The sequence below is a fragment of the Dipteris shenzhenensis genome, chromosome 20 (assembly GCF_047967505.1).
Source record: "Dipteris shenzhenensis isolate YYH24624 ecotype China chromosome 20, Dip_SZ_1.0, whole genome shotgun sequence".
Taxonomy (NCBI): Eukaryota; Viridiplantae; Streptophyta; class Polypodiopsida; order Gleicheniales; family Dipteridaceae; genus Dipteris; species Dipteris shenzhenensis.
Genome location: NC_141615.1, coordinates 15,131,315 through 15,147,237, shown reverse-complemented (window position 1 = coordinate 15,147,237; position 15,923 = coordinate 15,131,315). Strand labels below are relative to the sequence as shown.

Here is a 15,923-nt window from a genome sequence, read left to right as displayed (position 1 = left end):
GACGGGCCAGGTCAGGATTGACACGAGCTGGACCCCAGAGATCACGAGCACTATCGGAGTCAAACAAGGATGTCTCTTGTCACCGACTCTATTTGGCCTCTACATCGACGAGCTCGAGACCACCATCAGGACACTCGGAGGTGCAGGCTGCCCTCTTGCGGAGATTGTCATCCAGATTCTCCTATACGTAGATGATGTAGTACTACTATCCTCTTTTGCTACTGGTCTTCAGCGACACCTGGATGGACTTTAGGTCTTCTGTGATACACATGACTTGAAGGTCAACCTTGGGAAAACCAAGGTGATGATCTTCAACACTTCCAGACCCGCTATGCACTGAGAGCAGTTCCTCTTCGCCGACGACCCTATTGAGATAGTTGACTCTTACACATACTTGGGCGTTGTCTTCTCAGGCCCAATTTTCACGATGCGCCCGGCCATGCAGGCCAGGATCAGTCAGGGCTACGTCGCTCTTGCCAGGCTGGAGCGACGGTGCTACCACTTCCACTTCCAGGACCCGCGGACCAAGTCTCTCCTTTTTGATTCTTTGGTCCGCCCAGTAGGCATGTACGGTAGCCCGTGGTGGGAAGCCGACCTTTCAGACACAGAGTGGGCTCGAGTCGAGCGCCTACAGATACTGATGTTTGCTCAGATGATCCGCAGCAAACCATCGGTTCCACACCAGATCATTCTAGCAGAGTTCGGCACCTCACCCCTACAGCTTGATGCGGCTTTCCAGGCTATCACTTATCTCCACAGAGTTAGGGATTTCAGCACCTCCGCCGACGGTCGCCTCCGCCTACCTTGGCTAGCCCTACCCTCCTCTATGGCCTTATCCGTTGATGGGGACCAGCGATGCTGGTATAGTCGTCTTTCCAGTTGGTTCACCCGATTGGGCCTTGACTTGGACCGGTTGCCTCCTTTTCAGTACAGCCTCAACGCTCCACCATCTCCCCTCTCCCCCACTGACCAGGAGGTCAACCGGCTCATTCGAGCGGATCTGCTCCAGCTCCACACCTGGCGGACATGGTTTCTTCACTTCGAGCTTCCTGTGAAGCTCGACTTCTACCGCCGACACTGCCTCCAGATCTCACAGGAGGGCTTCATCACACCTCCGGGTTACACACAGCTCCATCTACCACATGCGCTCCGGATCTCCCTCGGTCAGTTTAGGGTTTCGTCACACCGATTATGGATCGAGAGAGGATGCGCAGAGGGTATTCCACGAGAGGGTCGCCTTTGCCCACTTTGCGACTTGCAGGAGATGGAGTCGGAGGAGCACTCTGCTTTCAGATGTCCTATCTATTATGCCATCCGAGGCCGGTACCACTGCCTCTTCCGCGACGGATTCGGCCCCCTCCCACACATGCTGCAGTTCTCGGATCAGCGATGCCTAGCCGCTTTCTTACATGAGATGACTCGCCACCGAGATACCTCTCTCCGAGCACGGCGACATGCGCAGCACACACAGCATGAGGACACCCAGCGGCCCATCACTGATTTCTTCCAGTCACAGGATACCTCTCCTCAGTCTAGCCGACGACGCGGACGTGAGCGAGAGCCAGAGCCACGACAGCTGCGCCAGCGGACAGACTCACATCCGGGTCCATGACATCTTGTCTCTGCTCTCTGCCCGCCCCACTGGGGTTACCGTTGCCCTCATCCACAGGGCCACCCGCCGCTCCCGACGATCGAGCTCGACTAGGCCGCGCGATGTCAGAGGCCAATCATGTATCGCAGGGTTTTTCCCGGCCTCCCATTTGACGGCCCCTCTATGATTGGTCTCTGACGATCACCACCTGCACATATATTTTGTATCTCCCCCCTCTGCCCCATTTTTGGTGCCCCCCCCCGTCTTTTTTGTATCATTTGGAGGTTGACACATATTTTTTGTATCAGGACTAGACACACTGTCCTTCATAACCTCTTTTTTGTAGAAACGGTTGGCTGGCCCGTTTTGAGACCGCCACCGTTATGCTCATTGTATCAGTTATCTTTAGTCTCATAGACCTTCACGGTCTCCCGAAGACTTTAATAAACTTTCTTGCTTTCTTTCTTTCTTTCTCTCATTTCTTCAAGATCCCTATGATAAGCAATGGTAAGATTATTGACATGTGGTCTTCGAGATAGGGCATTTGCCACTCTATTGTGAGCTCCTAGTGTATGAACTATCTGAAAATGAAACATGGACATAAAATTTTCCCATTTCATATGCTTTTCTGAGAGCTTAGCCTATATCAAAAAATATCTCAGACTTTGGTGATCAATTTTAACAGTAAAATCTGCACCCAAGAGATAATGCTTCCATGTGTTGATGGCATGTATTACAGCTAGTAACTCCTCCTTATAGATTCCCATATGCCTTTCAAGATCTCGTAGTCTTTGGCTTTCATAAGCCAGTACATGACCATTTTGATGAAGTGCAGCACCAACATCTTCTCCACATGCATCACAATCCACGTCAAAGGATTTGAATAGATCAGGGACTACAAGAATTGGTTCTATCCTCAGTTTTCCTTTGAGAGTATTAAATGCTATCCTCTGTGGTTCCCCCCATGTGAAGGCTGCAATGGAGTGGAGCTTCAATGGCTGCAAATTGCCTAATAAATCTCCTAGAATAGGAACAGAGGCCCAAGAAGCTGTGTACTTCATGCACAGTTTTCAGCTAGGGCCACTCTTGATAGCTTGTATCTTAGAAGGGTCCATCTGTATTCCGCTCTTGGAAATGATATGGCCCAAGTAGTGAATCTCTTCCAAGAAAAATTCACTGTTTTTGCTATTAGCACATAGCTGATGATTACACAGCTCTTGAAAGACAATAGCAAGGCGTTCCCTGTGCTCTTCTTGGGACTTTGACAAAACTATAATGTCATTGAAAAGAGTACCAGTGAAATGCCTATAAGGATTGGAGATATGATCCATCATTCTAGTAAAGGTAGCAAGGGCATTTGTCAACTCAATTGGCATCACCAAAAACTCATATAAACCAAATGTAGTGTGGAATGCGGCGTCTTGTGGTTGTATGCGGACTTGATGATAGCCACTTTTTAGATCTATCCTGCTGAATACTGAGGCTCCACTTAACTCTGCTTTATGTGTGTGTGTGTGTGTGTGTGTGTGTGTCTCATATTGTCACAGTATTCTCTTTTCTTTCAATGGATTAGATACTGGGCCTTATGGACCCTCTGGCTGCAGCGAAATCATGCATATCTGAATTCTCCCCTTCAGCACCCTTATGAGTTCTTCCGAGCCTCATTGCGGCAGTCTTTATATGATGCCTTGCATGAGGATGATTTGGATGTTTCTTGTATTTAACTTTTCTTTTACTGCTTCTGATGGATAGGGCATTGGCTCTTTTCTCGAGCACTGTCCTGATGTAAATGAATGTTACATAATATAATTTTCTTGGTTTCACAAAAAAGTGTGTGTCTCATATCTTTTGGCATTGCCCCGAGGCATAGAGTTTCTTGAACATCCTTCGACACAGATTGAGAATGAGATTCTCTCAGGTCTTTCGGCAAGCTTTTCTGGTTGTTTGGCATTTCTCCTAGACGGCCGGATTTTGACTTGTTCTTTATTTGGGTTTGCTACTGGGCAATTTGGACTCTTTGGAAAGTTAGAAACCATAGAGTCTTTGGTGATTTTGTTTTCTTTCATTGTCCTTTTGCAGCAATCACTCTTCGATTGTGATAGCTATCTTGTAATATAATGCACTAAGTTTTCACTTAAAAAAGAAGAAGTGTGTGTGTGATTTCTTTCACAACAAAAAAAGGTGTTTGTGTACACACACACACACACACACACACACACTACATACATGTATGTATGTATATATACATACACACACATGTATATATAAAACCTTTGTAACCTTTCTTGTTAGGCCCATCCTTAATTACACTATGGACAGATATGATGCTGAGACACACGACTCTCGTTGGTGTGTGCGCGCACACACTCATATGCACGCGCGTGCATGCACACGCATGCACGCAAGGACACACGCGCGTGCACATACACATTTTTTGTAAAAGAATTTTTCATTAAGAAATCATTTAGGGAATGAGCATCCTGTAGAGATCGAAGGAGAGAAGCTCGAAAATATGGGAAGACACTCATTGTGCTCATAGAGTCGAATGGTACGAGCATGATACAATGACCAAAGAGCCCAAAATCAACACCACGAGAAAAAAAGATCATACTCGGAGATAGAAGCATATCTTCTAAACAACCAAAACTGCTTTCCAAAGGAAGTGAATGGAAAACGATTGAAACCCTGTCATCAATCTACAAAATAAATCATGTGCAAAAGGACAGGTCCAAAAGAAATGCAAGACCATCTCTATTGCATGAGAGCAAGTGGGGCAAGTCAAGGCAGCAATGCACCTGGACACCAAGAAAGATCCCACCGGTAAAACCCCAACCAAACAGTGCCATAGGAAAACTCTTTGCTTGAGAGGGATTTTGCTGCTCCAGATGCGCCAAACCAAGAAAGGAACTTATTTAGATGCGAAAAGAAATTCCCATAATCTTGAATCCAAGGGTGTGGAAGCGTGCACGCGCGTGCGCGCGCACACTCACAACACACATATGTACTGTTTTGTGTGTGTGCAGTTTTTTTTAATTTTTGGGGAGGGGGGGGGGGGAGTGGGTGTAATGATATTTAGTTGCATGATGTATCTACTTTATTGGCCTTATTGCCAGACATTAGTAAGATTTCTTTCCTATTTTTTCTGTCCTAATTCATATAGAAGAGTGGAAGCTAAGTATTGAAGAATCATACTCATATAAAGTTTTTTCCTTTCATGATGACTTTTAGTAACTTAATACTTATATTTCTGGTCATGTCTACGGATATAACATTTTGGCATTCACAACTCTTTGTTATTGTTCATGGTGGTTTTTGGACTCAGGCTTCTCGGATGAAAGATGCAATGATGCATATCTATACGAAACTACAAGTATGGTTCTGCAAATTATCCTTTCTTCTTTTACATGTTGGAACCTTGCACACTAATGTTTGTGTTTGAAAACTTGAACGCTAGGACATTCTATTGAACTTTTTATTGTTTAAAGTAAACAATGTGGGATCATAGATGGTGATTCATGTATCTAGCAATGATGTTAGCTTGCACACAAAAGATCATAAAAGAAGCTTAGATGAATTGAACAAGAGCACCTACTAGGTTGGTGCTTTTGCCATCACTAAAGGATCATGTGATTGAGCACATTGGTATAACTGGTTGGGATGTGAAGTGCTAGAACATGGAAAAAATCACATGTGATCAATAAATGTGTGTGCAAAGTATTAACTGAAATATACGGAAATGAATATCCATAAATCATCGCCAAAATAGCTACTTTCAACTAACAACAAACTAAACAATGGCGATCAAACCAGTTAGAGTATGTCTCTCATAATAGTTTAAAAGATTAACATGGAAAGTCTTATGGATCATTCCCTTCGGTGGAAGATGTAATTGGAAAGAGACATCATTAGTTTTGTGTAAAATCTGGAATGTATCGAAATATCCCAAGGCAAGTTTCACATATGCATCCTTGATTCTTGACTTTGGATTTCAATGGTGATTTATTGAAATGTAACAATGCTCAATCTCTTGTCTTAAACTTTGTTTCTCGCTGTGGAGTTTGACTAATTTACAGATTCATATGATGATTTTTTATCCTCAATGCATTGATCTGCAGCAACCTTGTCTTTCGTGTGCATAATTGGTAAAGACAAAGGCTTTCCATATATAACTTCACTTTGAGCAAACTATGGTATGGTTGTAGAAGAACTCTACCATCGAAAGACAATGTTCCTACAATTAAGGGTGATCATAGTGGTAATTGTGTAATTTGGGTCCTTGCTATGTCCAGATAATGTGAGGATGTAAAGTCTAGTTTTGTACCCAAGCTATCAAATAATCCGTGCCAAAAGTTAGCAGTAAATTTACTATCCCAATAAATTCAATAGACTTAGGGATACTATGACTAACAAAACTATGCTTAATAAAAAGTGGCGTCGTTTTTGTTGCCTTCCAAGTCATTTTGCAAGGAATAAAGCATGCTTCCGTGTTGAATCTGTCAATTACTGTCCAGATAATGTCATGTCCTTGTGGTGATCTAGGAAACCCTGTAATGAAAGCCATATATGTATGTATAAAATAGAAATGTGTTCCTAAGGTGCCTCTGTTACTTACAAAGATTGGAGTAACCCTTATGGTTTCAAATGATCTTTTTGAAAAACAGGACAAGAAGAAACATACTAGGACAATAGAAGTACCTCTTAAGTTGTCCCAAGGTCGGTGACATAATTTTGTGTCCTGATTATGACACGCATGAATTATTTTCTTTATGATTTCATGCGTCATACAGAATCTGTTATGATTCCAGAATGATACATTGTGCAAGTTATAATCTTGTGACCACCAGCTTCACTTGTGTCTAGATATGTGAGAAATCTAGATCATCCTTACAGACTTCCTCCATAATGGCTAATCTGTCATGATGAGCTGTTAATATAGCATTGGCAACCTCATTCTCTTTTCTAGGTGTATCTTCTCACAACTGGCTGTGTGAGAAAGTAGCGAACACTCTCGTGATATGTTTGCCAACTCCAGATAGATTGTGCTTTTGGACTTGTAAAGCATGAATCACTGTTAAAGCTCCTTGTTATAAACATCATAATCTAGCTCAGCCTCTTTTAATCTTCTACTCTTATAGACAGATGGAGGATATTCCTTTTTAAAGCGATTAAGTTTACAAATTTTATTAGGAACTTTCAAGATGAGTATGACTTATCAAAGGGATGGTGTCCCGGATATACTTGCTGAAATTTGGATGCCTCTCTGTTGAAGCGAAATTCGCATTTTCTTAACATCTACATGCAAAATGTATTCTACCATCCTGATCAGCATTTTGTGAAGCTTAAGATCAGGTTACTTAATATTACTGCAGCCAATGCTTGATTTGAAGCTTGCACCTTATGGTTGTTGAAGTTCTCATTTCCTAGCTTTTCTCAAGCATAAGAGAAGATGATAGTGTTACTTTAGCGGAATTACTATTTTTACTCAAGAAGATTGGCCCAAGGTTGTGTACAATTTCATAGTTAGGTTATTGTGTCTCCAACTAAAATGAGTTGACCATCGACAAATGTTCAACGGTGCCCCCCCCTTCTTCCTCTTCTTTTTGCCGAAAAAAAAGAGATGCCATTTATATCTTGTAAAAAGCCATTAGGATGTAAACTGGAAACAGTTCCAAACTGATTCTCCATCTTGAAACTGATTCTCTCCCCCCACTTCTTCCTCTTCTTTTTGCCGAAAAAAAGAGATGCCACTTATATCTTGTAAAAAGCCATTAGGATGTAAACTGGAAACAGTTCCAAACTGATTCTCCATCTTGAAACAAGGAAACCTATGCTTATAAACCAAGCACTCACCTTCATCTTGAAGCAAGAAAGCATATGCTCATATACCAAGCGCTTATATTCAACCCAAAGCCAATAATAATACTCTCATGAAACAAGAAATTAGTTTCAGTTTGAAACAAAAGATCACAGGTCCATGAGACAAGCACCAACCTGTAGCACACATGCAGGGATCAATCCAATCGTAGATATGTGTGTGTGCGCACGCTAAAGACTGGCATTCCTCTCTATGGCATGGGGAAATTGTGTTGCCTAGATTGGGTGCTTGAAAAGCTTAAAAGGAAGCTGGAATATTGGAAGTTAGCTACTTGGCCACTACATGTTTGTCTCCGTATTGTGCAATTCATTTTAGTTGCTTACATACAATTCTTTTGCCTCTGATGATGTTTGTTAAGAAGGCTATTCTCTTCTTTATGTCCACTCGTATGGAGACCTTCTTGCGCTCCAGGCATGGCCGTAAGAGCCTTAGATTACTTTCTATGGAGCGCCTCGATTTACCAAATATGCATGGTGGTTTGAATATTATAAACATTCACATTAAACTTTGGCACATAAGGGAAGGATGATGCTGGAAATTTTCAGACTTGGGCTCCTATGATGCGTCATTTGATCTCACAATTGACTAGTTTTGCTTTTGAAATTTGGGCACTGGCATCCAAATCAATGGGATTTTATTCTGGGACACATTGATGGCAATGCTAAAGAGTTGCCCATTTGCCTCTACAATGCTTTCAGATGGGAAAGGAATTCTTTCTCATCTCAAATGGCAAGGCTGCACCTCCCTTGAGGGCAATTCCAAAAGTCTACATTGGTCAAAGGTGTTTGATCCTCCCCTTGCTTTGCAAGAACCTAGATGCTCTTACTTCATTTCATCTAAAGGGATACAATTGGTGGGTGATATGATACATCCAGATGGTACATTGATCTCTTTTCCATAGGTGGTCAGACAACAAGGCCATCATGTTGCACACCACAGGAATTGAGATGCCTGCACTTGTGCATAGTCTTCAGATTTTCCATCGGCTTCTCGAACATCTCCATGTCGTCACCTTGGATGGCATGTATAGTATGGTTTGGGGCTGCATTATAGACAGTTTTCGCATTCTTTTTTTTTTCTCAAAGAAAGGAACCTTCTATTAATGCTTGAAAGACTTCATACAAAACAGCAGCTCCGAAGGTGCTGAGTATGGAAAAAAAAACCCGAAAAAGGATGAAAGAAAGAACGGCTTGTTCCAGAGAAACCGAGCTCATTGCCTAGGGGATCTCTGGTACTGGGGCTAACAGCTAGGTGGGGAGGACTATACAACCTCGCAGAGTGGAGATGTAGAAAACTCCTGCAGGTCAAGCCTTGCAGAATCGAGCACGCCTCTCGACAATCACCCTAGACCCTGGGGTCCCATGCTCCCAGGAGGAGCGTAGGGTGTAGATGATATCCTACCAGATGGTGACCAAGGTAGCCGAGGGTGGAACCGGATGCTCACCCATCACGAGACTACAACGAGGCACCCAAATGTTTCATGCAGTGATACTGGCTACCACCTCCCAAATGCTGTCTTCCGGAGGAGGAGGAGGAGCTAGGCTATTAGGAGGGGCTGCCTCGGAGCGCTATCGCTCGAATGCTCTAACCCTGTATTTGGTAAGCTGGGGAGATCTCATCAATTTGGAACGCGTGTCCTCCCTCAGTCAACCAGGCCACCATCCCCTAGGTGTAGTCCCTCTGAAGACTCTGCATATGGGTCATGATCATGAGGGCCCCCATTCAGATCCTCGCTGTGCTACGAGAGCTCCAAAGGCAGTGCGGGATCGTCTCTAGGAAACCAGTAGAGCAACAATGGCACTGCTACTCCACTCGCATCTGCTCCAACCACAGTTCGATGGGCAAACCTCCGTGGACGGCCAGCCAGCAGAAGTATGATATCTTCCTCGGCCGCAAACCATGTTCAAAATCTGGAAGGGACATCCCGGGGCACTCTCTAGGCCACCCAATGCCTCTCCCTCGAGGGGGTCCATCTGAAGCCTCCTGCCAATCCGTGTGGTGTAGGAAAAGAAGGGCACCTCGTCCACCTCCTCGGCAAGGCCGCTCCTAGAGGGCCAGAACCACTATCTCGGATCCCATTGAACCTTCCTCAAGGGTCTACCCTCCCACAACCAGAGGCGACATCTAGGGGCATCCTGCTTTGAGATACTGGGAAGGCAATGTGCCAACCCTTCCCCAAACGTCCCACCACTCTGATCATCTGCCAATGAATCCCATCAAGACTCCCATCCATCTCAAGGTCTCTCTCAGTGAGTGGCTAAAGTAGGCCTCTAGGTCCTACATGGAAAAAACGGGGGTGCGTGCTGTCTCGCTACATCCTCCTCCTCAAGGGGACACTAGTCCGAGAAAACTGGCCCAACCATCTGTTGTCCCTCCATACGCGAAGTCCCTCCCACCAGGACTCAGGGATGGCTATATGTCAATCTCTCTCGTCCGTTGCCCTGTCCCTCGCAGATACGCTACGACGTCAAGCCTCGCCTCTGTCCGAGCATACGTTGTCCCAGCATACGTCCCATTGATCCCGAATCTCTGGGTGCCACACAAAGGGTTGATGCTCAAACTCCTCTCTGCATCTGGGTGGAGCACGAATGAGGCCCCCTGCTAGTGTCTGTCGGACCTTGTGAAGGCTCCTCATCAAGGGGGGCACCCTTCCCCGTAAGGAGGGCCTCTGTCCCACTGTGCCCAACCAATGTGAGTCCCCTATCCGAGCATACGTCCCTCCTGATCCCGAATCTCTGGGTGCCACACAAGGGGCTGATGCTCAAACTCGTCTCTACATCTGGGCGGAGCACGAATGAGGCCCCCTGCTAGTCTCTGCCAGAGCCTGTGAAGGCTCCTCATCAAGGGGGAACCCTTCCTCGTAAGGGGGGCCTCTGAGAAGATCCATCTGTGTGAAAGCTGCCACTAACCCCCAATGTGTGGGGTGTTCTTGAGAAGCCTCATTGTAAGAGGAGCTTCCAAGGCTCTGCACCTGGGGAGAGGCCGCGAACAATCAACTTGCCCAAGAGGGCTCTGCTCTGCATCTCCGGATCAATGATACCCAAGCCTCCCAGTGCTTGCGGCATGATCACCGTCTGAGAAACCCAATCTCTGCATAGTACCCTCCAAGAAGGACCACTCCACCTTGTCGTAGGCCTTCTCAAAATCCAAGCGGACGGCCAGTGGCTATGACTTCTCCTTGGACCAATCCACTGCCTCCCAGAACGTGAAGATGTTGTCCAGGATGTTGCGCTCCTGGACGAACCCAGTCTGTGTGTCGTGGATGATATCAGTAAGATGGGGCCGTAACTGCAAGCTCAAGACTTTGGCAAGGATCTTGTATGCAGTATCCAGCAGAGTGATCAGTCTCCACTGCTGGATGTCATACCTGCTCCCCCTTTCGGGATCAAACAAATCCACCCCTTGCTCAGGGACTAAGGGAGGGAGCCCGTGTCAAATATCTTCTGGCAAGCTAGTCGGAAAGGGGTGGAGATAATCTCCCAGAAGATTCGGAAGAAGGCCAGAGTCAAGCCATCGTCACTAGGACACTTTTGGGTCGAGAGAGCCTTGAGGTCTTCCGAGAGCTCTTCATCCGTGAAAGGCTCCTCCAGTTTGTTGCATAAATCTTGTGAGACTACTGTCACTCCTCAAAGCCTGCTCACACTCCTGAAGAGTCCTCCGCCTAACGGCATGAGCTTGTAACTCCTCACTGCTCCCGGATCACATCGGCCACCCACAAAGCCCAGCCCTCGCACGGTGTCGTCTCCGACTGCTCCCAAATCCTTGCCATGACCTGCTGAATCTCCTTGTCCTGTAGGAGGTCCTTTGGAATGCGGACTCCCTTTTGGGGAAGACCTCGGCGGGGCTGATCTAAGTGAAGTACTATTGGAGAGTGGTCTGACATCATGGTACCTGTTAGAATCCCGGTAGAGCTGCCTCTGTGCAGTGCTCAGTCCCCAACGTAGAAACGGTCTAGTCTCTCAAGTAGTGCATCATGTCTCCTCTGTCCAAAGGAGAAGAGGAGGCAAGCTATCCTGCTAAAATCTAGCTCTCGCCACGGACTTTGCCACTGATCATAAAAATGAGGCTAACTGCTCCGCTCTGTTGCTCGCATCTCAGAGGAGGAGGCACCGTCTTGCTTGTTCCCCAAACTCCAGGTTGTTGAAGTTCCCTCTAACAATCGAGGAGTCTACATCCGGAAGACACTCGGACAGCCTCCTCCAAAAGGCCGTGCGGTGCTGTCTGCACGCGGGGGCATACACGTTCAGGATCCCAATCCTAGACTCTCCCGTCCTAACTCCTATCCAAACTGCCCGTCCTAGGATAAGCTCATCCTGATCGTAGAATTCTGGAGCCAAAGTCTGTGAGATTGAGATGTAGACTTCTCTACTCCGACCTACTGTAGGGGACCACTCCTTCGGACCTCTCCCTGGGAGAAGGTGGTGTCGCAACTCCTGCCGGAATATCAGGTATTGCGGTTGACTACAAGCACAGTCGTGGAGCCACGTTCCAACTCATAATGGTCCAGCTCATGAGGACGGGGATGCAGAAAACAAGGCTCTCCTGTGAGTGGGTGCCTGTCCCAGAAAGACTGCCTTATGTGACTTTGGCGGGGGTTTGGAGGGCGAGTAGTTCGTGTCTGTGCGTCGACGTACTAGGGTGGATACCGGCTCAATGCCGATCTTCCGTGCCCACTTCATCATGAAGGAGACTTCCACCTCAACAGCTTCACACACTTCTGGAGGGGCCAGTAGTATGTCTGATCCACCTTTGCCTCAAGCGGCAATCTAATAACTCCTACCGCCAAACCACACATCGGCTCCTCTCACGTGAAACACAGCTGAAAATTCACATCCGCACCATGAACGTGCCAAAGGTCTAGTCCCTGTGGCCCCATCCACGCGTGAAATATGATCTTCCATCATAGCATCAAACACCTTTGGGGACCACTTCTCCAACCATGTGGAGGCAAATTTGAATCTCCAAAGGGGGTTTGTCTGAGAGCCCACTACGCTGATCAAACCCCCCTTCTGGGGCTGCAAGACCGTAAGCGTTATCTCCAGCGGTAAAGGAAAAGAGTGCGGAATCTCTAGATAATTCCAGGGTCTCAATCTCTAAAAGTTCCGCGGTAAGGGAGGCCGAGGTGGAGGTTGGGAGTTGTTGACTAAGAGGATGAGCCCCGTCCCTCTGGCTCCCTCCCAGAATGGACTTGATGCTGCAATGAGGAAGCAGAAGGGGACGTCTTCTTACCCTTGCCTGCTGGCAGGGGAGTCGAAGCAGGGGAGGGGAGGGAGGCTGAAGAACCTACTATGGAGGTGGAGAGGGGGGCGGCAGGGGGGGAGGAGGGAGGGAGGCGGAGGGAAGGGGACAGGTGGTGAGAGTGATCATGGTAGTAGGGGCGAGGGGGGGAACCCAAGGGGGGGGGGGGGGGAGTGGAGAGGGAGAGGGGGAGGGATCTGGAGGGGGATGGGGGGGGGATAGGGGTGGGGCTCTGGATCAGCTCCTTAGTCGCTGCCTGGCTAATGTCCACGACCTCCGCCATCGCCGCATTAGGAGCTTCTGGGGCTTGTTGCTGATGCAAGGACGAATGCGGACGTTGAACCTCCAACACGGGAGGATCATCTAGCTGGGTGGCCCCTTCCGTTGGGGGAGGTGGGTCTTCATGTAGGGGCTCTTGCTGCTGCACAGTTTTCGCATTCTCTTTCTCAAATTTTAAATATTTCTTGCAAGTACCGAAGTTAGAGCTCTTATTGTCTCATGGATTGGACTCTGCATCGTCAGGATTCAGGAACTCGTCCTCTGCTATTGGCTAATATAAGAGTGGCCAATTTGTATAGGGTTTTGATGCCTGCAACTTGAATTTCTTGCAGGGGAAATTAGATTTTGTCTATGAATTGTCATGCAAGGTGGTGCTGCAAAAAGATTGCGACAGCTTTGGAGCTATAAATCACCTTTGCCAATAGGTGTTTCTATGGCGGGTGATGTTAGGGGTTATTCCATTTGGTCAACTCTTAGAAAGATGACATAATGTTCCTACTGTATATTTCTTTTGGCACTGCCTTGTCACTCATGAATTTTTGCCTTTTTTACAACGTCTTCTAGCCAGATTCCCTATTGCTTCCTTTGGCAAGCTCTTCTGCATATTTGGCATTTATTCACCAAGATGGAGTTTCATATTTTCTTCACATGGGTTCGATATTGGGGCCTCTGGACTCTATAGACTCTATAGACGGAAAAAAATTATAGTCTTTGGAGATTCCACTTTTTCCAAGTTTTCAATTTTTGCTTTTTTATGATTGCCTCAGTGCTTGTCAGATAGATCCCTCTATCTAATTGTCTTATATTGAAATCTTTTGATGTTTGTAATGGCATGTCCCCTGGGAACTGCTGCTTGTAATATAAACAATTATGGATTTCACCCAAAAGGAAAAAGGTGTAAGTGTGTGTGTGTTTAGTTTGGTTGTAGAACCTGCTCCTTACTGGAATATTTTTTGCTGTTCTTTTGATCTTCTATTTCCTTGGAAGCCGTGCTCTGTCACTACTATGGGCTCCAATGATGAGCTACCTGCTACTCGAGTCACTGAACATCTCCAGGCAGCTCGCTAGAGCATGACCATGGACCTCCTCAAGGAACTCAAGCTACTTCTCGTGTAGCTGCTGCACGCTGTTGAGTATCTCTGAGGTGGCCACAAACTGTTCTCTCCTCAGCCAATGCCCATCATGAGACCTCAAGAGTTTCCACAGATGTAAAATGCGTTTCTCAAGATCTTTTGGTTCCAGGGTGGTGAGTCACGCTGAGTTTTTTGGCTTTAAGCATAAATGGGAGGAGGCAACACAGCCAATATGCTGTACGATATCTAGGGGTATTGTGTCACAATAGAGTATATAGACAACCCGTATAAATGGGATGTAGACTCTGATAAGGAATCCATGCTGATTATCTCGCACTCACTATGCATATAGAGTAAAAGGAATTAAGCATGCTGTCATGTTGGCAAGGAGAGTTCACTGCTCACCATGTTCCTATGGATGTAAGATTTGTTGGAGGAACTGGTTTAGGACCATTGATTGGGAGCAACACGAGCTCTCCAGGGCTCCTAGGCTGATGTAGGTGGGTTGTATGGTGTGCAGTTGTTGTTCCACTACACAAGCACTGACAGTCACTGCTCGCATGTGATTCTTTATAGTATGCTCAGCAGAGAACTTGATTGTCTTGTTTTTGAAGGAAATAGATCAAATACATAATTAAAGATAGGTACCAATCAAAATAATAATCCATGTCTTAGTAGACATTGTCTGAATGGGCATTGCAATGTTCCTACAAGGTGGATTCTTTTTAGTACTTACACTGATGGCAGCAGTGGGTCTATGAAAACTTGTTGAATGCAGACAGCAAAAGAATCGGCACAGCCCGAGTTCCGTCATCAATTGTCACGGTTTGTTCAGCCAGTAATTCAGGTATTTTTAACTTAAAGGTAATGCTAATCTTATTTCAGAATGTTTTGTCTCTTTAAGCTTTATAAATCTGTCATCTAAGCTCAGTTCAATTTTTACTCAGGCCCTTGATGCTGCTTTCTTACACTATGAGACTGATGCACAAAGGGGATCCGTGAAATCTTCTCAGAAAACTTCGGAGGCCATTATGAATGGTGTCTACACCCCTGGATGAGTCACAGACTGAAGCTGCATTCAGCTACTTTCAATCTGGTGATTCCGCCTGAGCCAGACAGTCTTTGCACCCAAGCCTGTAAAGGCCAAGCTAACATTTGTGTTCAGAGTGTACTCTCTGGCCATAAATCCTACGAGTAAACCCTTGTCTTTCTTAGATGGGTTAGCCTTGAGCCAATTGTTTGTGAAAGGTGGCTTCATAGAGATGAATTGCGAGTAGTACCTCCATTCGTTATACCTGCCACACCTGTTTCTCAGATACATTTAGCTTTAAGGCAAGGGGTATCCTGGAGCAAGGGGAGCCATATCCTTTATGAAGAGACTGGTTAACTTGCCAAAGAAACTGCGATTGTAATATGCATAGTTTGTAAAAGGGCAATGCATTGCATTTGTATAAACCTTCGGGCATTCTTTAAGCTAAAAGGGTTTCATAACAACTGAAGAGAAATGATTTTCCGAGTCTTTAGTCCTCTATTGCAAAAGCTTTTAATGTAGTAATTCAGGTCATTTTTTCCATGTTGATAATGATAGAAGTATTTGCTAATTGATTGCTTCTATAAGTGCTATTTGTAGCATATGAAGAGGCTTTGGATCTGGGCGATATTCCAGTGTGTAATTTTGGATCTGGACGATATCCCAGTGGGTATTGAATATATTTTTGAAGGTATAGGGGACAAACCTTGTGATAAATAATGACTATGTAAGCACACTCGGGCGAATGTGGATATGTGGGCATATGTGCAAACACTGTATATAGATAGTGACCATTGGGTTTAGTTTTTGGGTGAGTTCGATAAGGTTAGGATCCCT

At 45.8% G+C, this 15,923-nt stretch overlaps 1 protein-coding gene across 1 annotated transcript in view; it reads left to right on the top strand.

Moving 5' to 3' along the window:
* LOC147889335 (general transcription and DNA repair factor IIH subunit TFB1-1-like) overlaps window positions 1–15,551 on the top strand; it is a 105,797-nt gene extending 90,246 nt beyond the window's left edge. Inside the window, exons 18-20 of the mRNA XM_087391537.1 lie at window positions 4,914–4,961; window positions 14,835–14,903; window positions 15,004–15,551. Of these exons, the coding sequence (XP_087247663.1) occupies window positions 4,914–4,961; window positions 14,835–14,903; window positions 15,004–15,114 (228 nt within the window). The 3' untranslated portion in view covers window positions 15,115–15,551. The remainder of the gene's footprint in view (window positions 1–4,913; window positions 4,962–14,834; window positions 14,904–15,003) is intronic.
* Window positions 15,552–15,923: the final 372 nt, after the last annotated feature.